Source organism: Argopecten irradians, chromosome 4, assembly GCF_041381155.1.
Source record: "Argopecten irradians isolate NY chromosome 4, Ai_NY, whole genome shotgun sequence".
Taxonomy (NCBI): domain Eukaryota; kingdom Metazoa; phylum Mollusca; class Bivalvia; order Pectinida; family Pectinidae; genus Argopecten; species Argopecten irradians.
The window spans coordinates 49,712,364-49,736,872 of NC_091137.1; the positions used below are offsets into that span (position 1 = coordinate 49,712,364).

The window sequence follows — 24,509 nt, forward strand, 5'->3', positions numbered from 1 at the left end:
CTGTATGAGAGTATGGTGGGGGGTCAGTAGATAATATGTAATGATCTCGTATTGATGTGTTGGTAGTATAATATATATTACCTGCAAGATGTGCAGGTAGTATAAGTAGTCTACCCTTCGATACATGATGTGCGGTAGTATAATTTATATACCTGTATGATGTGGGGTGGTATTATAATTCATATACCTGTAGGATGTATGGTAGTATAATTATATAAACTGTAATGATGGGGTGTATAATTATATTCCTGTATGAATGGGTATGGTAGTTAGATAATTATTATACTGTATGAATGGTAGTAGTATATATGTGTGTATAATTATAGCAATATTTACCTGTATGATGTGTGGTAGTATAAATTATATACCTAGTATGATGTGTGGTAGTTTAATTATAATACCTGTATGATGTGTGGTAGTATAATTAATATACCTGTATGGATGTGTGGGTAGTATAATTATATACCTGTATGTATGGGTTAGTATAATTATTATACCTGTATGGATGGTAATGGTAGTATTGAAATGGTAGTATAATTATTACCTGTATGATATGTAAGTGTGGGTAGTATAATTATAATTTATATCCCTGTATGAATGAAGGTAGTTATATTTATCTACCTGTATGATGTGAGGGGTCGTATAAGGATATGACCTGTATGAATGGGAAGTATATATATATCCTGTATGATGTGGTGTCTAATTATATACCTGTATGAATTGGGTAGTATAATTATCTACCTGCATGATGTGTGGTAGTATATTGAAGCATGATGTGGGTGTATATTATATATATGATTGTTAGTTATTGTACCTGTAACCTGTGTTATAAAATGTATGTATGGGGGTGAAATATCTGTATGATGTGTGGTCATTAGATTATTTTATGGTGTTTTTTTTTACCACTGCGATTTGTGGTGTATAATGATATACCGTCTGTCCCTATTGTTTCGTATAATTTTTACCGTATTTTTCCACTTTAACCTGATGAATGGGGTAGTATAATTATATACCTGTTGGTTATTCATACCATTTATTGTTAAGTTGTCAGTATAAAACTAGGAAAAACTTCCAGGCTTTTTTGGTTTTTTTAACCGAAGTTCCTTCGTCTGTCTTTTTTCATCACTTTAACTGACATTCTGTATCATCATTTAAGTCAAAAAACCAAAACATTCTGAAAAAAAAACCTCCTTAAACTTAAGATTTTTTCATGAACTTTTGTAACAAGTATTTCTATGGAGAATTTTAAGTTATAGAATGTTGAATGACACTGGATCCTGGCTGCTGGGGTGAAAACCTTTTCAAAGGAATGAGATATACCTTCATTATAGATGCTTCACCAACGACAGAGCATAAACGATACCTCATACATTTGAACAATAATTGGTATTTAATCGTGTATAATAATAGCTACTATATGTCTAATAATTAATCAAAAATAATATGAAATAATTAATTTTGTCTTTGGTGCATGCGCAATCAGTACTTCATTCCATATTAGACATAGTGCCATAGCTGTTTTTTGAGGCACAACTGATTATTTTTAATATTTTTATCTTGAAGTAAAGTTAGAAGCTCAAACTTTTCAATGGTGGTAATGGTGTAAAGTTAGTAAATTTTGTAACTGAAGAAAAATACTAAATCGTCTGATCCAATTTTTGTTAGAGGAAACATACCATTTGTCAGTGGTGGAGCTATCTTTAAGGTTACAAGGGGGTCAAATATGTTTGATGTTTAATGACTTCTTTCTCAGAGGTAATTGAACAAGCATTCTGAGATTACATTTTTCATCAATATTCCTTAAGTTAAAATTCATTCAATATTCCTTAAGTTAAAAATTCTCCAAAGCTTTACTGGTTACAGTAAACAGATCGAGTTGAGGACAAATTTTTACCATACGTTAAGTCCTAATCTTCCGTAATGCTTTTTCTATAGAGATCAATTTTAAGCCAAGAAATTAATTGAAATTAAGGAATGTTGATAAAATCTGGTGACAGACTTTAAGTTTGTAAAGCTATCTTCAATTCTTACCAGTAACCAAGACACAATAGTTTCATTCAACTTATAGTTGATGATTAAATTATACTAAATTTGATGTCAGTTTACAAAAGGAAATTTTAGTACAAAATATCAAAGAGCCTTCTAGGAGGAGATATAAAATCTCTTAAACCACATGTATATGCTATAGATGTACATCTTTTGATCTGACATGCAAAGAAAAAAAAATACATATTATGGATTAATGAGTCTTGATTAATATAGTCATTGTTCTTGTGTGCAAGATAAAATAACTTTGAGCTATTTCAAAAACAAGTTGGTGAACACTATAAACAAATGGAGAAAAAGTGTCAAATATGGAAGTCTGGGGCATGTGTAAATTTTATTGATTTTACTGCTCATTTATATACTGTATGTCTGCTCATGTCACGATACATTGTAAATCTGTTACAAAACATACACTCAGTTTTAATACATTGTGAAATACTGTATGTCTGCTCATGTCACGATACATTGTAAATCCTGTTACAAAATCACATACACTCAGTTTCTAATACATTGTGATAAAAAATACTTTATGTCTGCTCATGTCACGATACATTGTAAATCTGTTACAAAACAAACAACTCAGTTTTAATACATTGTGATATACTGTATGTCTGCTCATGTCACGATACATTGTAAATCTGTTACAAAACATACACTCAGTTTGTTAATACATTTGTGATATACACATTGGTATGTCCTGCTAAATGTCACAAATACATTGTAAATCTGTTACACAAAACAACACTCAGTTTTTAAATACATTGTGAAAATACAATACATATTGTCTAGCTCAATGTCACGAATACATAATTGGTAAATCTGTTACAAAACCAAACACTCCAGTTTTTAATACAGTATGTGATTTTTATTTTGTATGTCTGCTAATGTCACTGGCATACATTGTAAATCAGTTACAGAAACAAACACTCATTTTGAATACCTTTGAGATATACTGTACCAGTCTGGCTAATGTCCCGATACTTTGCCAAATCAATACATTGTGATACTACTGAATCCCTGCTAAATGTCCACAATACATTGGTGAAATCTGTTACAAAACAAACACTCAGTTTTAATACAATTTGTGAATATACTGAGATGTCTGCTCATGTCACGATACATTGTAAATCTGTTACAAAATTACACCCTGCAGTTTAAATATACATTGAGTGATATACAGTATGTCTGCTAATGTGACACAATACATTTGTAAATCAAAAACAAAAAAATACACAGCTGTTTTAATACATTGTGAGGAATATGTATAAGTGCTACCCATGTGTCACAAATACACATTGTAAAGTCTTATACAAAACATGGAAAATCAGTTTTAATACATTACAAAATTGTACTGTATGTCTGCTAATGTCACAATACATTGTAAATCTGTTTCAATAAAACATATATATTGTAATAATGTCTGCTCACTTCCAACATTGTAATCGATTAAAAAAAATTATTCTAATGCCAAGAATTTTATAAGTTATACTATTGTCTATAGAATAAAATGTGTAAGATTTTACAATATCTAACCATTATAATTCATACATTGTAACATCATTCGTTGCTAAAAACATTTCTATAATGTATTACAGACAACATCAGTATATAATACATTGTGATAAAATGTTTGCCTTTGGGAATTTGTTTACTCAAAAATGCACTGTAAAGAATAATTACAGCAATACATGTTGTAATAGTGTTTGCGGTATGTATGTCTGCTACAAAATGTCACAGTTTAATACATTGTGAAAATCTGTTACAAAACTAAAAACACTCAGTTTTAATACATTGTGATATACTGTATGTCTGCTAATGTCACAATACATTGTAAATCTGTTACAAAACATACACTCAGTTTTAATACATTGTGATATACTGTATGTCTGCTAATGTCACAATACAATTGTAAATCTGTTACAAGAAACATACACTCAGTTTTAATACATTGTGATATACTGTATGTCTGCTAATGTGACAATCATGTTAAATCTGTTCAAAACAAACACTCATATTAAATACATTGTAAATCTGTTACACAAATACATTGTATCTGTTACAAAATCAGATCACTCTGTTTTTAATATACTGTATGTCTGTCTGCTAATGTCCAATAACATTGCTCATGTGTCACAATACATTGTAAATCTGTTACAAAACATACACTCAGTTTTAATACATTGTGAAATACTGTATGTCTGCTCATGTCACGATACATTGTAAAATCTGTTACAAAACATACACTCAGTTTCAATACATGTGTGATATACTTTATGTCTGCTCATGTCACGATACATTGTAAATCTGTTACAAAACAAACACTCAGTTTCAATACATTGTGATATACTTTATGTCTGCTCATGTCACGATACATTGTAAATCTGTTACAAAACAAACACTCAGTTTTAATACATTGTGAAATACTATACATAATTATATACACAACTACTATACATAATTGTATTAGTCATACCTTCAGGGTACCACATGTATTTTTTTATTTTGTTTTGTGTATGCTGCAACATTTGCCACGACGTTGAATAGCTACACATACATTTGTGAGCACAAGGCATGGCTATATACCATCTGGCGATCGGTCAAATATATTTTGAATCATGAAATTGCCATCCTTCGTCACTTGTGTTTCTGAGATATGATAAAAACATAAATATCATAAATTATACTGCCGATAAATACATTATGTAATGCATAAAAGTTCAACATTGTAATCAAAAAAGTAAAACAGTGTTATAAAGATCGAAAGATATGAAGTGATACATTGTAATACACAATATTAGGTTATACAAATATGGAAATCAAATTATACTTTACAAATTGTAATTAAGTATGCAAACTTATCAATAGAAATTCAATAAACATATATATTGTAATAAAAACTTCAACATTTATATTAAAAAAATTATTCTAATGCAGAATTATAAGTTATCTATTGTTATAGAATAAAATGTGTAAGATTTTACATATCTACATTATAATTCACACATTGTACACATTCGATGTAAAACATTTCTTATAATGTATTAGAGATCAATATATCATAAAGTACACAAAATTCTGCCTTTGGGAAGAATACTAAAAATGCACTGTAAAAGAAATTACAACAGTACATGTGTATATCTTGCCATCTACAAATTAAGTTCTACATCACACAACACTACAGATCACTGTAATATACAGTACACAAGCCAAACTGCTGTCGGTGAGAAGTGTATGGGAGGATGGTAGCCATTAATGAAGCACAAATAGCTGATTTGACTGAATGTGTCTGTTTAATGTAGTGATGATAATTAATGTACACAGTGATGTTTATATATATAATGTCTGTAGCACAACATGTACTACTGATGATGATCCACATAGTACTGATAGGGCAAATCTGTGACATAGCTACAAATCTCTCAGGGTGACATAGCTACAAATCTCTCAGGGTGACATAGCTACAAATCTCTCAGGGTGACATATAGCTACAAATCTCTCTGGGTGATATATAGCTACAAATCTCTCTGTGTGACATAGCTATAAATCTCTCTGGGTGACATAGCTACAGAATCTCTCAGGATGACATAGCTACAAATCTCTCAGGGTGACATAGCTACAAATCTCTCAGGGTGACATAGCTACAAATCACCAAGGGTGATATAGCTACAAATCACTCGGGGTGACATAGTTTAAAATCATGTAAGGCAACATAACTCCGATTCCCCCAGGGAATGGTCATTAGCTACAAATCTCTCAGGAATCATTCTGTCATCTCTCATGGAAAAAATATTGTGTTGAATATCTTTTGAGTGGTAGAGCTACAAATCTCTCAGGGAATCATCTTTTTGTAATCTCTCAGGGAATTCTTATCCTGTGGGAAATCTTTTTTGTGATATATCTACAAATCTATCCATATGTCATGGATATTAATGTTTAAACCTTGTGCTAGTTTATATTGAATCTTTGGAAAAGTTATATATTATATCATGTCATGATATTATATTATGTCATAGGGTAAAGGGCCAGAGCAGCTACCTTTTCTGGCTTAGAGGGTGTCATTGTCATAGAGATGAAGGTCAAGGCAGCTACCTTTTCTGGCTTAGAGGGTGTCTATGTCATAGGGTAAAGGGCCAGAGCAGCTACCTTTTCTGGCTTAGAGGGTGTCTATGTCATAGGGTAAAGGGCCAGAGCAGCTACCTTTTCTGGCTTAGAGGGTGTCATTGTCATAGAGATGAAGGTCAAGGCAGCTACCTTTTCTGGTTCAGAGGGTGTCTATGTCATAGGGTAAAGGGCCAGAGCAGCTACCTTTTCTGGCTTAGAGGTGTCATTGTCATAGAGATGAAGGTCAAGGCAGCTACCTTTTCTGGCTTAGAGGGTGTCTATGTCATAGGGTAAAGGGCCAGAGCAGCTACCTTTTCTGGCTTAGAGGTGTCATTGTCATAGAGATGAAGGTCAAGGCAGCTACCTTTTCTGGCTTAGAGGGTGTCTATGTCATAGGGTAAAAGGTCAAGGCAGCTACCTTTTCTGGCTTAGAGGGTGTCTATGTCATAGAGTTGAAGGTCAAGGCAGCTACCTTTTCTGGTTCAGAGGGTGTCTATGTCATAGGGTAAAAGGTCAAGGCAGCTACCTTTTCTGGCTCAGAGGGTGTCTATGTCATAGAGTTGAAGGTCAAGGTAGCTACCTTTTCTAGCCTAGAGGATTTTAGATATTTTCTTTGTAATAGTAATCAGCTTCTTTATACAAGTGAAGGTCCTTTAAAGATGAGCCAGGTTTAGGAGATGGAGGAAATTAGCCTGAAAAAACCCACCAACCTACGGTCATGAGTATCTAGAAACTGACTCTGACTCTTCATGGATTTGAAATCCAGAGGTGTTAGTGGTAATGTTAATCAGAACACATTTAGACCACTCGCCATCACAGGCCACGATGCTTATGAAAGCATAAAATATGATGTAAGGAAAAAATACATGTAAATAGATAAATTGGTAGATAAGTGAATGTTAAGCTGTGAGGAGTTTAAGCGCCAGTATTCTTCATTAGAAGATAGGAATCATCATGCAGTTAAATTGCCACAACTCAAATCTGTGTTGTAGTCAACATCAAAGAGGAACATCACCAGCCAGTACACAATCTCTTAATTAAAAAATAATTAGTTTACTACTTTACAATCATTAAAATTCCCAAACTCTCCTAAATTCTGATGAGTTTTAAACGTTACGATTTCCTTACATAACGGAGAGAGACTTACACCAGAAGTCGACAGCTGTACACTAAAGGGTCTGTGTCGTAAATCTCACATACTTATCATCCTGTTCAGAGAAACATGTAAACTTCACATATGGAGATCATTCAACAGAATATTTGAGATACTGTTGTGAAGTGTTTGGCTGGTAAAAGTTGATGATGTTATTTTCCAAACAAAAAATCCAAGTGAAGTTTCACTGTACATGTAGTAGGGAGTCTATATACCCCCTCCACTGACATGTATGGCAGATTGTTAACAGATTTCTGAAGTATAGACCTTAACATATGCATCTTTATTGTAGTAAAAAAACACACTAAATTAAATCTAAACCATTAAATCTAGGGCACATGACCTACATCCATGCTTTAACATGGCAATGACCACCAGTCATTGACCTTTGACCTTTATCGGTGACCTTGTGGCTTCATTAACCTGTAATCTTTATCAAAGACCATATAACATTTGACATTTGACATTGACCTCCATTCATCTCCATCAATGATAATTAATAGCTTTTCACCTGTAATCTTCATCATTTACCATGAGACTTGACGTTTGACCTTCATCAATGACTTTAAAACTTTGCCATGCAACCATGACCTTTGTCAATGACCTTTAGATTTTGATACCTTCATCAGTGATTGGTGGTGTGCTTGTCATAACATAAAAAATATGCTCTGAAATAACTTTAAAAAATGCTACAATTGCTTCCATTAAAATATTGTTGTTGTTTTTTTCTTGATGAATGAATAAATTAACTTGTGTCTTTAAAACGGTAAGATAATGTAATGAGGGACTAGAATGGGTCGATCATCAGTGACCAGGTAACTTAATCAGTAAATCAGTCTTCATCTAGTGTTCAGAGGGTCCATGGTTCAAATCCCTGTTTGGTCACTTGGAAGCTCAAACTTTTCAATGATGGTAAAGGTGTAAAGTAAGTAACTTTTTTAACTGAAGAAAAATGCTATTTCGTCTGCTCCTGTTTTGTATTGAGAAAAAATTCTATTTGTCAGCGGTGGAGCATCTTTAAAGTACTGACCATAAGTAAAATACCTATGGTGGTCAGTTGTGTCTTTTAGGAAAGACTTAGAGAAAGAAGTAAAGAGGAAAATGGTATTATACATTATTTATACTCTTTTTTCTGTCCAATACTAATCTAAAAGAGAGATGTATATATATATTCATACCCTTAGTCTATACAGGGCTAATTAGTTAAGATTAAACTCATTAGTTTAAATGCATTTCTTCCAACAAGAGAAGTTCACATTAATGTGAAGCAGACCATTATATATTTGACTGTACCCAATGCTATACTTCAGGATCGTTTTAGTCTGTGTTATTGGGGCTATCACCCCGACTAGTCTCCCGACTAGTCTGTGTTATTGGGGCTATCACCCCGACTAGTCTGTGTTATTGGAGCTATCACCTCGACTAGTCTGTGTTATTGGGGCTATCACCTCGACTAGTCTGTGTTATTGGGGCTATCACCTCGACTAGTCTGTGTTATTGGGGCTATCACCCCGACTAGTCTGTGTTATTGGGGCTATCACCCCGACTAGTCTGTGTTATTGGGGCTATCACCCCGACTAGTCTGTGTTATTGGGGCTATCACCCCGACTAGTCTGTGTTATTGGGGCTATCACCCCGACTAGTCTGTGTTATTGGGGCTATCACCCCGACTAGTCTGAGTCGGCTATCACCTCGACTAGTCTGTGTTATTGGGGCTATCACCCCGACTAGTCTGTGTTATTGGGGCTATCACCCCGACTAGTCTGTGTTATTGGGGCTATCACCCCGACTAGTCTGTGTTATTGGGGCTATCACCTCGACTAGTCTGTGTTATTGGGGCTATCACCTCGACTAGTCTGTGTTATTGGAGCTATCATCACCCAGGACTGCAGATAACACATGTTATATAATGTATTATCTTCAACAGATATTCCCAAAGTACAAAGGCCACAAATCCAATTGATTTATATGTTTGTATATAAAATCATTATTACCCTGGCCTAAATAGATTTGGACCTTCGACACATTGATTCACACTAGAGTTACATGATATCAGCTCCTATCAGGAGTCATATCTGATCACTGTGTAATGAAATCTGGAGTGAAAACAGCGGTATCCCATAATGTCTTCAAGCAGTTCTTTTATTTTTCTTTTGTAACAGATTCTTTTTGATAAAATTCATGAATATAAAATGGAATATATACACAAACAGTGTTGTTGATGATATATATATTGATCTGGGAGCACTTAGGAGACCAATTTTGATTTTGTGAGAAATGAAGGCTACCACCACTACTACACGTTTTGACCAACTCTATTTGAACCAGAGTTGTTGACTTGCCGAAACTACCAAACTAAAAATGTTAATGTTTTTGTTTATGTGTTATGATTTTATAACTTTTAATGGTTAGTGAAATATCATTTATGCAAATAAGTATACGAATTTTATTTAAGATATATTATTAAAAATACTGACATAGCTGACAAATGGTATTTTTTCTCTATCAAAAACAGGAGTGACGTTGTACGGGGCACAGGGACCTGGCACGATTTTTTTTTAAACTAACAGTATACATATATATATATTATAGTATCAAGGGTATGAAATTGGCGGTCGAGAAAAACGGAACCAATTTTTTAAAAACCGTGTTCATACCCTTGATACTATAATATATATATATATACTAATGGTTAAAAATTTTCGTGCCAGGTCCCTGTGGTACGGGGTAGTACTTTTCTTCAGTTACAAAAGTGAGCTACTTTACACCATTACCATCATTGAAAACTTTGAATGAGAGTAACAAAATAATTAACTTTAACCTGTAAAAGATATAATATTTTATATATATATATATTATATTATTTTTTAGCTCACCTGGCCCGAAGAGATTGAAACCAAATATGGACAAACACATCCTTTGGGGAAGGGGAATAGAGTTTGTATAAATTTTGGCTCTGACCCCCTGGGGACAGGAGGGGCTGGACACAATAGGGGAAATAGAGGTCAATCGTATAAATTGCTACTTGTCTTAGATTTCTGCATGGATTGAAACTAAATTTGGCAAAAAACATCATAGGGGGAAGGGGAATAATGTTTGTATAAATTTTGGCTCTGACCCCCTGGGTGCAGGAGGGACGGAGCCTAATAAGGGATATAGAGATAAACCATTTAATTTGCTACTAGTCATGGAATTCTGCTTATATTGTTACCAAATTGACAGAAACAACATCCTTGGGGAAAGGGGAATAGATTTTGCCTGAATTTTGGCTCAGATCTTTCAGAAGCAGAGAGAGTGGTGGCCAATAGGCAAATTCCTTCAGAAAAGAAACAAAGATCCTGTATTCAGAACATTACTTGGCATAACAAACCAGGTGAGCAATACAGGCCATCTGAGCCTCTTGTTTGTGTTAATTAGACAAATATGTATACATGTTTAAACACCAATTATTGTTCAAATGATGAGTATCGTTTATGCAATGTCTGTGATGGAATTAATGGAGCATGACATGTTTGACCTCTGTTTGACGTTGAGTTGAACTTTTCCTAATGTTTCTACCAGTATGTGTTATATATATATGGACCTGATAGTCAAAGGAGTCAATGTATGATAAAAATATTACTGTATGGTAAATTGGAATTGGAATGTTGTCCTTTTGACCTTAAAGTAAAAGATAATCTGACCTAACCATATGACTTTTTGGAGAGAAATTTTGCTTTGGTAAAATTTTTGAGAGAAAATTGGTTGTGAGAGACACATAATGTAGACTTTGGATCTGACTTGTTTGTCCTGAGAAAACATCGCATGTCAACAGGAGCAGCACAACTATAAATCTTCACACTGTTCCATTTGTCAGGCAATGGCCGACAAAAACAAGCTCTTAATCCTCTAATGGCTTCCTGCTGACGTCTATTGATTGTGTGGCTGGCAGGTGTTATAGAATTTACCTCAATCAGGATAATGAAAAGCTAATACTCTGTGATGTACCGAAATCTACATGTAATTACTGTCGTCTGCCTCTTTGTTCTAAGACTTTTATTAACCATTTAAACAGATTGTAAAATCTCTCACGTAATTCTTAGGAAAATTGTCGGCCAAAATCTCCCACATAATTCCTTGGAAAACTGTAGGCCAAAATATGTCACATAATTACTGGGAAAATTGTTAGCCAAAATCTCTCGCAAAATTCCAGGGAAAACTGTCGACCAAAATCTCTTGCATAATTCCTGGGGAAACTGGGGGTCAAAATTTCTCACATATTTTCTAGGGAAACTTGGCCCATATCTCTCACATAATTCCACGGAAAACTGTCAGCCATAATCTCTCACATTATTCCTCGGAAAATTGTCAGCCAAAATCTCTCACATAATTTCTTGGAAAACTGTTGGTCATACAGTACATCTGAAACACTTTAAAGTAATAGTTCAAATTCAAGACATAACATTGATCACTTGATTATACACGTGTTAACAGGAGAACACTTAACTGGTCCTTATTGATCTGTCAAGGTCATTTGTGAAGGTCGTTACGTCTTGTCAAGGTTTAGCATATTGTTAAGGTCACTCATCATGTCAAGGTTAAACATCCTGACAAGATTACATGTACAGTTATTACTCTACCTAAATGACACAATCTGTCAAGCTTCAACATATGTTGAAAAGATCACATAAATGTCAAGGTCACATTTGTAAGTAATGTCAAGGTTACAATTGTTAGTTCAGTCAAGGTCAAAATTGTTAGTAAAGTCAAGGTCACAATTGTTAGTAAAGTCAAGGTCACAATTGTTAGTAAAGTCAAAGTCACAATTGTTAGTAAAGTCAAGGTCACAATTGTTAGTAAAGTCAAGGTCACAATTGTTAGTAAAGTCAAAGTCACAATTGTTAGTAAAGTCAAGGTCACATTATGACAACTTAGTCACAAATTATTAAGGTCACCCTCACGGACATTTTGTGAATTAAACAATTTATTTCTCATTAAATGAGTCCGATTTAAATTAATGAAATCTTTTAAAAATTATTAGATATTGATGTATTGTATCTTTACTCCAAAATTTCAGCTGCATAGTTACATTTTTGTAGCTGAGTAGACATAATTTATGTTACACTAACAGTAAATTAGGTTCCGTTTGGAACAATTACGCCAGTTTGTGATGTATTATATATAACTAATTGCATTACACATAGTAAATTAACATTTTCTGCATTATAAAAGTGTGAACATTTCTGCAGAATTAAAATATAAAAAGCTGCTGGGTATGAAATGATTACAGTAATTGTAAGTTTACAGCTGGGAGTTACTAAAGCCTTTTGGGATAATAACATCAACATTTCAATTGGAGTTTGTCACTTGTATTCATGAGAAGATTATTTAAACAATTGGTCTCTATTTGAAATTACCTAATTCCCCGAGGAGCCTAATAAGCATTGCAATTATACGATAGACAAATTTATGGATATATTCAGAGATAAATCTTTGAGAAATATTTGATGGAGCTATCATTATCTAATTTGATGGGGCTACAATTAAAAAAGGTAACAACTCAGGTAGCTGTCAGGGTCATTATCTAGGATGATATCTGAGGGAGCTAGCATTATCAAGTATGATATCTGAGGGAGCTATCATTATCTAGGATGATATCTGAGGGAGCTATCATTATCTAGGATGATATCTGAGGGAGCTATCATTATCTAGGATGATATCTGAGGGAGCTGTCATTATCTAGGATGATATCTGAGGGAGCTATCATTATCTAGGATGATATCTGAGGGAACTGTCATAATCTAGGATGATATCTGAGGGAGCTGTCATTATCTGGGATGATATCTGAGGAAGTCAACATTATCTAGGGAAATATATAAGGGAGCTGTCATTATTTAGGATTATATTTGAGGGAGCTGTCATTATGTAGGGATATATCCAAGGGAGCTGTCATTATCTAGGATGATATCTGAGGAAGTCATCATTACCCAGGAAATATCTAAGGTGATGTCGTTATCCCAGGTGATATCTGAAGGAGCTGTTGTTATCTACGGTGATAACTGAGGGAGTTATCATTATCTAGGGTGATGTCTGAGGGAACTGTTATTATCTAAGGTGATATCTGAGGGAACTGTCATTATCTAGGGTGATATCTGAGGGAGCTGTCATTATCTAGGGTGATATCTGAGGGAGCTGTCATTATCTAGAGTGATATCTGAGGGAGCTGTCATTATCTAGGGTGATATCTGAGGGAGCTGTCATTATCTAGGGTGATGTGAGGGAGCTTTCATTATCTAGGGTGATATCTTAGGGAACTGTCATTATCTAGGATGATATCTGAGGGGAGCTGTCATTATCTAGGGTGATGTGAGGGAGCTTTCATTATCTAGGGTGATGTGAGGTAGCTGTCATTATCTAGGGTGATATCTGAAGGAGCTGTCATTATCTAGGGTGATATCTGAAGGAGCTGTCATTATATAGGGTGATATCTGAGGGAGCTGTCATTATCTAGGGTGATATCTGAAGGAGCTGTCATTATATAGGGCGATATCTGAGGGAGCTGTAATTATCTAGGGTGTTATCTGAGGGAGCTGTTATTATCTAGGGTGTTATCTGAAGGAGCTGTCATTATATAGGGCGATATCTGAGGGAGCTGTAATTATCTAGGGTGTTATCTGAGGGAGCTGTCATTATCTAGGGTGTTATCTGAGGGAGCTGTCATTATCTAGAAAATTTCAAAGTTAGCTGTCGTTATCTGAGACGATATTTGAGGGAGCTGTAATTATCTAGGGTGTTATCTGAGGGAGCTGTCATTATCTAGGGTGTTATCTGAGGGAGCTGTCATTATCTAGAAAATTTCAAAGTTAGCTGTCGTTATCTGGGGCGATATTTGAGGGAACTGTCATTATTAAGGGTGATATCTGAGGGGAGGGAACTGTCATTATTTAGGGTGATATCTGAAGGAGCTGGCATTATCTAGGGTGATATCTGAGGGAGCTGTCATTATCTAGGGTGATATCTGAGGGAGCTGTCATTATATAGGGTGATATCTGAGGGAGCTGTCATTATCTAGGGTGATATTTGTCACCAGGGGATGGGTTTTACAAAGTCTTCTGCTGTAGGTAAGGATTCTCTAGGAGGATGAGTGATACATACTTTATGGGTGACTTTTTTTTTGTAAATTTTTTTTTTGCATATCAGTAAATACTATATATTGATATTCATAAAGTTCACAGACAAAATCATTCAGGCAGTATAAGTCTGATAGACAATGTCTAGTTTTAGTAGAACCAGATAGGTCTCAAGCCAACCATAATGATATCATGTATACGTTATGTAAAGTGATCAATCTCTGAGTCAACAATATTCCTGAAGGTTTTTTTTATATAATACAAAAAATTCATCTGTGTCTATAAAATCGAGATCAGTGCTATGATGTATTGATATAGCTATGATCAGACTAAGCTTCAGATAAACGTTATCACAAGTTTTCAGATCGGTCCATTCCCTGTTGGTTCTACATATCTGGTACATAACTATCACTTCCAAGGGCTGTTTGATGATAGGTGTCTATAGCAGAAATAGTGTCAAAAAGTAATGGTCCAGTTCTCATAGGATGGAAGCATATTGTCAACTGTATCCAGTATGGAAATACAATATTATCTTATAGATACAAATGTAACAGAAATATAAAACTGGACACTCCGATATACCAAAACTCATCATTGATGGTGACAGATTGAAATTGTATATAAAGCTCTAGGTATCCATAAAGGACAAATGACGGATTATAAATCATAATTTTGACAATGGAAGTTTGTAACTGTCACTTCTGAGAAAGAACTGAAGCAACATTTCTCCATTTTCATATGTAGATTTCCTTTGGCTCCTTTAGTTGTGCCTGCATTTTGTGACCGATCAGTCAACAAAATGGCTAACTGACAATTTAATTGTTGAGTTTGACTATAAAAATTTGTTACCACTTTTTTCAGAGAGTACTAATAGTTAGGTAACGGATGCCTCTACATCCAAATCAAGTACATTATGATTGATATGTACTGTTCATCATTTCCCTAAACATTATTTTAAATCACTTCTATCAATCAGCACTCATAAGGACACTCTAAAAAATCAGCTCATTCTTTTCTCCAGACTGATAGTCTGTCGGTCTCATAGTGGTCTACTGAAAGAATATCTTTTCAGTTTCATTTGTAGGTTTCTTTTAGGCCACTGAGAGTTAGGAGGGACAGGGTACAACACAGGTATACAACAGTTGTAGATCCTTTATAAATTGCTTCTAGTCATAGAGTTCTGCATGAAATGTAACCAACTTTGACCAGAAACATCTTTGGGAAGGGGAAGAGAGTTTGTATAAATTTTGGCTCTGATTCCCTGGAGCAATTGGAGTATAAGGTGTGTTGTAGGAAAATAAGACGTTATTCTTCAGGAAATAAACACTTTTAGCCTATACATTAACATAATACGTGAGGGATACAGACCCTTTGGGCTTGTTCAAATAAAAAAAATTGTATTCCCCAGAGAAAACGCATTGAATCCATTTGAATTGATTTCATGAGAAATTTCAGACATCTGATAATATAGTCATGAGTTTAGCTTAATTGATCGATATTTCATGTTTAGCAAATTTGTCTTTTGTACTTTATCACAAAGTGTTGTTAAATTGGTCACAAAAATATAAGAATTTAGACACATGGTACATTATATAGTCACATGTTATACATTAGTCACATGGTACATTAGTCACATGGTATACATTAGTCACACGATACATTGGTCACATGATACATTGGTCACATGGTACATAAGTCACATATTATAAAAGTCACATGGTACATTAGTCACATGGTACATTGACCACATGGTACATTAGTCACATGGTACACAAGTCACATTATACATCAGTCACATGGTACATTAGTCACATGGTACATCGGTCACATGATACTTAAGTCACATGATACATTGGTCACATGGTACATAAGTCACATGGCATAAAAGTCACATGGTACATTAGTCACATGATACCTTATGCATTGGTCATGTGGTAAATAGGTAACTTTATATATATAAAATGTCTGCAGAGTCACCATGGAGGCTACTGAGGTTTGATATACAATAAATGTCAATTTCGTGTTGAGTTTGTTTCTTTGGATTTGATTGTGTTTCCTGGTTTAGAATTAGAGTTATTCAGGCCAATTATACTGGCAGTTCTCTGAATAAATCAGTTTGTTATTGAGAGGAATGTCTAGAGATTGGTTCTCACAAATTCTCTGTTGTTGTCACAAACAGGCTTAGAAGCCGTTGGATCCCTATTGATCTGGACAATGCCTAAATAACATGCATTGTCATCTTACATTCTAATTACATTCCCAGAAAGTTATCCTTAACATTCTGTATGATTAGTCTTAATGCCAGCACATTAATCATTAAGAGTAACGCTTTGTTGATTCACAATTAAGTCTTAAACATTGAGGGTAAAGTTTTATATATTGTTTTAAACATTGAGGATAAAGTTTGATATAGGGTTAAGTTTTAAACATTGAAGGTAAAGTTTTACTTTGGGTAAAATTTTATACATTGATGGTTAAGTTTTATTTGTAGTTTTAAACATTAAGGGTAAAGTTTTAAACATTGAGGTTAAAGTTTTAAATCATGATGGTAAAGTTTTATTTAGGGTAGAGTTTTAAGCATTTAGGGTAAAGTTTTAAAAATTGAGGTTAAAGTTTTATTTAGGGTAAAGTTTTAAACATTAAGGTTAAAGTTTTATTTAGGGTCAAGTTTTAAACATTGAGGGTAAAGTTTTAAACATTGAGAGTAATGTTTTATTAAGTGTAAAGTTTTAAACATTGAGGGTAAAATTTTAAACATTTAGGGTAATGTTTTATTAAGGGTAAAGATTTAAACATTGAGGGAAGAGTTAAAAGAAGGTATGGTAACAAAAACATGAACATTATGACTTTATAGATGCCCAGGAACAAATAATCCTTTCTGTAATTTGATTCTACATGATATTTGTGTGCTACAGAGATTCTATGGGAAGTTCTTTCTGTTTGATCCTACATGATATTTGTATGTTACAGAGATTCTATGGGAAGTCCTTTCTGTTTGATCCTACTTGATATTTGTATGTTACAGAGATTCTATGGGAAGTCCTTTCTGTTTGATCCTACATGATATTTGTATGTTACAGAGATTCTATGGGAAGTCCTTTCTGTTTGATCCTACATGATATTTGTATGTTACAGAGATTCTATGGGAAGTCCTTTCTGTTTGATCCTACATGATATTTGTATGTTACAGAGATTCTATGGGAAGTCCTTTCTGTTTGATCCTACATGATATTTGTATGTTACAGAGATTCTATGGGAAGTCCTTTCTGTTTGATCCTACTTGATATTTGTATGTTACAGAGATTCTATGGGAAGTCCTTTCTGTTTGATCCTACATGATATTTGTATGTTACAGAGATTCTATGGGAAGTCCTTTCTGTTTGATCCTACATGATATTTGTATGTTACAGAGATTCTATGGGAAGTCCTTTCTGTTTGATTCTACATGATATTTGTATGTTACAGAGATTCTATGGGAAGTCCTTTCTGTTTGATCCTACATGATATTTGTATGTTACAGAGATTCTATGGGAAGTCCTTTCTGTTTGATCCTACATGATATTTGTATGTTACAGAGATTCTATGGGAAGTCCTTTCTGTTTGATCCTACATGATATTTGTATGCTACAGAGATTCTATGGGAAGTCCTTTCATTTTGATTCTACATGATATTTGTATGTTACAGAGATTCTATGGGAAGTCGTTTCCCTTTGATCCGTCGGTGGCCTTCACCCATCCCTATGTCGGCCTCCTGACCATAGAACAGGCCATGGCAGATTATGCTGTCCTCATAAGTCACCTCAAGGTTCAACTCAATGCCACAGCTTGTCCTGTCATAGCCTTTGGTGGAAGGTAAGGAATTATCACCTTATCTCATAGAAAATACACAGCATTTTGATAGTAAGTGTTAAAGTGACAAAATTCACTCATTCAATACTCAATTCCATGTCATGTTATTTGTTATAGTTATGGAGGGATGCTGAGTGCCTACATGTTATATATGTTATAGTTATGGAGGGATGCTGAGTGCCTACATGTTATATATGTTATAGTTATGGAGGGATGCTGAGTGCCTACATGTTATATATGTTATAGTTATGGAGGGATGCTGAGTGCCTACATGTTATATATGTTATAGTTATGGAGGGATGCTGAGTGCCTACATGTTATATATGTTATAGTTATGGAGGGATGGAGGGATGCTGAGTGCCTACATGTTATGTATATGTTATAGTTATGGAGGGATGCTGAGTGCCTACATGTTATATATGTTTATAGTTATGGAGGGATGCTGAGTGCCTACATGTTATATATATGTTATAGTTATGTTATATATGTTATAGTTATGGAGGGATGCTGAGTGCCTACATGTTATGTATATGTTATAGTTATGGAGGGATGCTGAGTGCCTACATGTTATATATGTTATAGTTATGTTATATATGTTATAGTTATGGAGGGATGCTGAGTGCCTACATGTTATATATGTTATAGTTATGGAGGGATGCTGAGTGCCTACATGTTATGTATATGTTATAGTTATGGAGGGATGCTGAGTGCCTACATGTTATATATGTTATAGTTATGTTATATATGTTATAGTTATGGAGGGATGCTGAGTGCCTACATGTTATATATGTTATAGTTATGGAGGGATGCTGAGTGCCTACATGTTATATATGTTATAGTTATGGAGGGATGCTGAGTGCCTACATGTTATATATGTTATAGTTATGTTATATATGTTATAGTTATGGAGGGATGCTGAGTGCCTACATGTTATATATGTTATAGTTATGGAGGGATGCTGAGTGCCTACATGTTATGTATATGTTATAGTTATGGAGGGATGCTGAGTGCCTACATGTTATATATATGTTATAGTTATGGAGGGATGCTGAGTGCCTACATGTTATATATGTTATAGTTATGGAGGGATGCTGAGTGCCTACATGTTATATATGTTATAGTTATGGAGGGATGCTGAGTGCCTACATGTTATATATGTTATAGTTATGGAGGGATGCTGAGTGCCTACATGTTATATATGTTATAGTTATGGAGGGATGCTGAGTGCCTACATGTTATATATGTTATAGTTATGGAGGGATGCTGAGTGCCTACATGTTATATATATGTTATAGTTATGGAGGGATGCTGAGTGCCTACATGTTATATATATGTTATAGTTATGGAGGGATGCTGAGTGCCTACATGTTATGTATATGTTATAGTTATGGAGGGATGCTGAGTGCCTACATGTTATATATGTTATAGTTATGGAGGGATGCTGAGTGCCTACATGTTATGTATATGTTATAGTTATGGAGGGATGCTGAGTGCCTACATGTTATATATGTTATAGTTATGGAGGGATGCTGAGTGCCTACATGTTATATATGTTATAGTTATGGAGGGATGCTGAGTGCCTACATGTTATATATGTTATAGTTATGGAGGGATGCTGAGTGCCTACATGTTATATATATGTTATAGTTATGGAGGGATGCTGAGTGCCTACATGTTATATATATGTTATAGTTATGGAGGGATGCTGAGTGCCTACATGTTATATATGTTATAGTTATGGAGGGATGCTGAGTGCCTACATGTTATATATGTTATAGTTATGGAGGGATGCTGAGTGCCTACATGTTATATATGTTATAGTTATGGAGGGATGCTGAGTGCCTACATGTTTATATATGTTATAGTTATGGAGGGATGCTGAGTGCCTACATGTTTATATATGTTATAGTTATGGAGGGATGCTGAGTGCCTACATGTTATATATGTTATAGTTATGGAGGGATGCTGAGTGCCTACATGTTATATATATGTTATAGTTATGGAGGGATGCTGAGTGCCTACATGTTATATATGTTATAGTTATGGAGGGATGCTGAGTGCCTACATGTTATGTATATGTTATAGTTATGGAGGGATGCTGAGTGCCTACATGTTATATATGTTATAGTTATGGAGGGATGCTGAGTGCCTACATGTTATGTATATGTTATAGTTATGGAGGGATGCTGAGTGCCTACATGTTATATATGATATAGTTATGGAGGGATGCTGAGTGCCTACATGTTATATATGATATAGTTATGGAGGGATGCTGAGTGTCTACATGTTTATATATGTTATAGTTATGGAGGGATGCTGAGTGTCTACATGTTATATATGTTATAGTTATGGAGGGATGCTGAGTGCCTACATGTTATATATGTTATAGTTATGGAGGGATGCTGAGTGCCTACATGTTATATATGTTATAGTTATGGAGGGATGCTGAGTGCCTACATGTTATATATGTTATAGTTATGGAGGGATGCTGAGTGCCTACATGTTATATATGTTATAGTTATGGAGGGATGCTGAGTGCCTACATGTTATATATGTTATAGTTATGGAGGGATGCTGAGTGCCTACATGTTATATATGTTATAGTTATGGAGGGATGCTGAGTGCCTACATGTTATATATGTTATAGTTATGGAGGGATGCTGAGTGCCTACATGTTATATATGTTATAGTTATGGAGGGATGCTGAGTGCCTACATGTTATATATATGTTATAGTTATGGAGGGATGCTGAGTGCCTACATGTTATATATGTTATAGTTATGGAGGGATGCTGAGTGCCTACATGTTATATATGTTATAGTTATGGAGGGATGCTGAGTGCCTACATGTTATGTATATGTTATAGTTATGGAGGGATGCTGAGTGCCTACATGTTATATATGTTATAGTTATGGAGGGATGCTGAGTGCCTACATGTTATATATGTTATAGTTATGGAGGGATGCTGAGTGCCTACATGTTATATATGTTATAGTTATGGAGGGATGCTGAGTGCCTACATGTTATATATGTTATAGTTATGGAGGGATGCTGAGTGCCTACATGTTATATATGTTATAGTTATGGAGGGGATGCTGAGTTGAGGATGCTGAGCACACATGTTTATATATATGTTATAGTTATGGAGGGATGCTGAGTGCCTACATGTTATATATATGTTATAGTTATGGAGGGATGCTGAGTTGCCTACATGTTATATATATGTTATAGTTATGGAGGGATGCTGAGTGCCTACATGTTATATATGTTATAGTTATGGAGGGATGCTGAGTGCCTACATGTTATATATAAGTTATGGAGGGATGCTGAGTGCCTACATGTTATATATGATATAGTTATGGAGGGATGCTGAGTGCCTACATGTTATATATGTTATAGTTATGGAGGGATGCTGAGTGCCTACATGTTATATATGTTATAGTTATGGAGGGATGCTGAGTGCCTACATGTTATATATATGTTATAGTTATGGAGGGATGCTGAGTGCCTACATGTTATGTATGTTATAGTTATGGAGGGATGCTGAGTGCCTACATGTTATATATGTTATAGTTATGGAGGGATGCTGAGTGCCTACATGTTATATATGTTATAGTTATGGAGGGATGCTGAGTGCCTACATGTTATGTATATGTTATAGTTATGGAGGGATGCTGAGTGCCTACATGTTATGTATATGTTATAGTTATGGAGGGATGCTGAGTGCCTACATGTTATATATGTTATAGTTATGGAGGGATGCTGAGTGCCTACATGTTATATATGTTATAGTTATGGAGGGATGCTGAGTGCCTACATGTTATATATGTTATAGTTATGGAGGGATGCTGAGTGCCTACATGTTATATATGTTATAGTTATGGAGGGATGCTGAGTGCCTACATGTTATATATGTTATAGTTATGGAGGGATGCTGAGTGCCTACATGTTATATATGTTATAGTTATGGAGGGATGCTGAGTGCCTACATGCGGTTTAAGTACCCCAATATTGTGACGGGGAGTATAGCAGCTAGTGCTCCTATCTGCCTTCTCATACTGGAGCTAGATCGCAGCTTCTTCTTCACAGATGTCACAAAAGTAAGTTACAATCATTGGAATCTTTCATCATTAAAGATGACTTTGACCTTCCTTTAAGGTCACAGGTAAAATATGGTAATAATGTCTTATTGTCAGTAATTAAGATACCTGGTAACGGTCCTGTGACATGCTGGAATAGAGAACTACATAACTTTAAAGGTGTATTTATAGCAGACATTTGTAGACAATGTTCTGAACTTATAGTATTTTATTGTTATAGGTCGAGACTATTGTCTATAGCTTGGGGTGCCAGTGTAGATCTCCAAGACTGATTGTTGAATAAAATAGCTGGCCGACAATTGCATGAAATTTTAACAGTTAAACATGGTATTTCCAGAAAATTTGCTGTAAATTGCACTTTTCAAATAAAGGTAGAAATTAGTGTAAAGATCAGCCAAAAGATACATGTATGAGTTCTACTGTGTTAAATACCTAAACATGTTTTATTACAGGACTTTGACAGAGTTCAGAATTGTGTTGAGGATGTCCACCAAGCTTTTGTAGAAATGAAGCTTCTGGCAGCTAAAGGTGCCACAGGTAAGTTTTGTAATTCTGGTGCCACAGGTACGGTTTAAAATTCCTGTGTCACAGGTAAGGTTTGTAATTCTGGTGTCAAAGGTACGGTTTAAAATTCCTGTGTCACAGGTAAGGTTTGTTAATTCTGGTGCCACAGGTAAGGTTTGTAATTCTGGTGTCACAGGTAAAGTTTGTACATATACAGTTTAAAATTCCTGTGTCACAGGTAAGGTTTGTAATTCTGGTGTCACAGGTAAAGTTTGTAATTCTGGTGTCACAGGTAAGGTTTGTAATTCTGGTGCCACAGGTAAGGTTTGTAATTCTGGTGTCACAGGTACGGTTTAAAATTCCTGTGTCACAGGTAAGGTTTGTAATTCTGGTGTCACAGGTAAGGTTTGTAATTCTGGTGTCACAGGTAAGGTTTGTAATTCTGGTGTCACAGGTAAGGTTTGTTATTCTGGTGTCACAGGTAAGGTTTGTAATTCTGGTGTCACAGGTAAGGTTTAAAATTCCTGTGTCACAGGTAAGGTTTGTAATTCTGGTGTCACAGGTAAGATTTGTAATTCTGGTGTCACAGGTAATGTTTGTAATTCTGGTGCCACAGGTAAGGTTTGTAATTCTGGTGTCACAGATAAAGTTTGTAATTCTGGTGTCACAGGTAAGGTTTAAAATTCCTGTGTCACAGGTAAGGTTTGTAATTCTGGTGTCACAGGTACGGTTTAATATTCCTGTGTCACAGGTAAGGTTTGTTATTCTGGTGTCACAGGTAAAGTTTGTAATTCTGGTGTCACATGTATGGTTTGTAATTCCTGTGTCACAGGTAAGGTTTGTAATTCTGGTGTCACAGGTAAGGTTTAAAACTTCTGTGTCACAGGTAAAGTTTGTAATTCTGGTGTCACAGGTAAAGTTTGTAATTTTGGTATCACAGGTAAGGTTTGTAATTCTGGTGTCACAGGTAAAGTTTGTTATTCTGGTGTCACATGTAAGGTTTGTAATTCTGGTGTCACAGGTAAGGTTTGTTATTCTGGTGTCACAGGTAAGGTTTGTTATTCTGGTGTCACATGTAAGGTTTGTAATTCTGGTGTCACAGGTAAGGTTTGTTATTCTGGTGTCACAGGTAAGGTTTGTAATTCTGGTGTCACAGGTAAGGTTTGTAATTCTGGTGTCACAGGTAAGGTTTGTAATTCTGGTGTCACAGGTAAGGTTTGTTATTCTGGTGTCACAGGTAAGGTTTGTAATTCTGGTGTCACAGGTAAAATTTGTTATTCTGGTTAGTTTGTTATTCTGGTGTCACAAGTAAGGTTTGTTATTCTGGTGTCACAGGTAAGGTTTGTTTATTCTGGTGTCATATGTAAGGTTTGTTATTCTGGTGTCACAGGTAAGGTTTGTAATTCTGGTAACACAGGTAAGGTTTGTAATTCTGGTGTCACAGGTCAGGTTTGTAATTTTGGTGTCACAGGTAAGGTTTGTTATTCTGGTGTCAAATGTAAAGTTTGTAATTCTGGTAACACAGGTAAGGTTTGTAATTCTGGTAACACAGGTAAGGTTTGTAATTTGGTGTCACAGGTAAGGTTTGTTATTGTGGTGTCACAGGTAAGGTTTGTTATTCTGGTGTCAGGTAAGGTTTGTAATTCC

The 24,509-nt window shown here is 35.0% G+C and overlaps 1 protein-coding gene across 1 annotated transcript in view; it reads left to right on the forward strand.

Annotated features, from left to right (window-relative positions):
- Positions 1-24,509, forward strand: part of LOC138321940 (dipeptidyl peptidase 2-like) — a 72,691-nt gene that overhangs the window by 42,680 nt on the left and 5,502 nt on the right. The window contains exons 3-5 of the mRNA XM_069265987.1: positions 18,095-18,261; positions 22,223-22,358; positions 22,811-22,895. Coding sequence (XP_069122088.1) covers positions 18,095-18,261; positions 22,223-22,358; positions 22,811-22,895 — 388 coding nt within the window. The remainder of the gene's footprint in view (positions 1-18,094; positions 18,262-22,222; positions 22,359-22,810; positions 22,896-24,509) is intronic.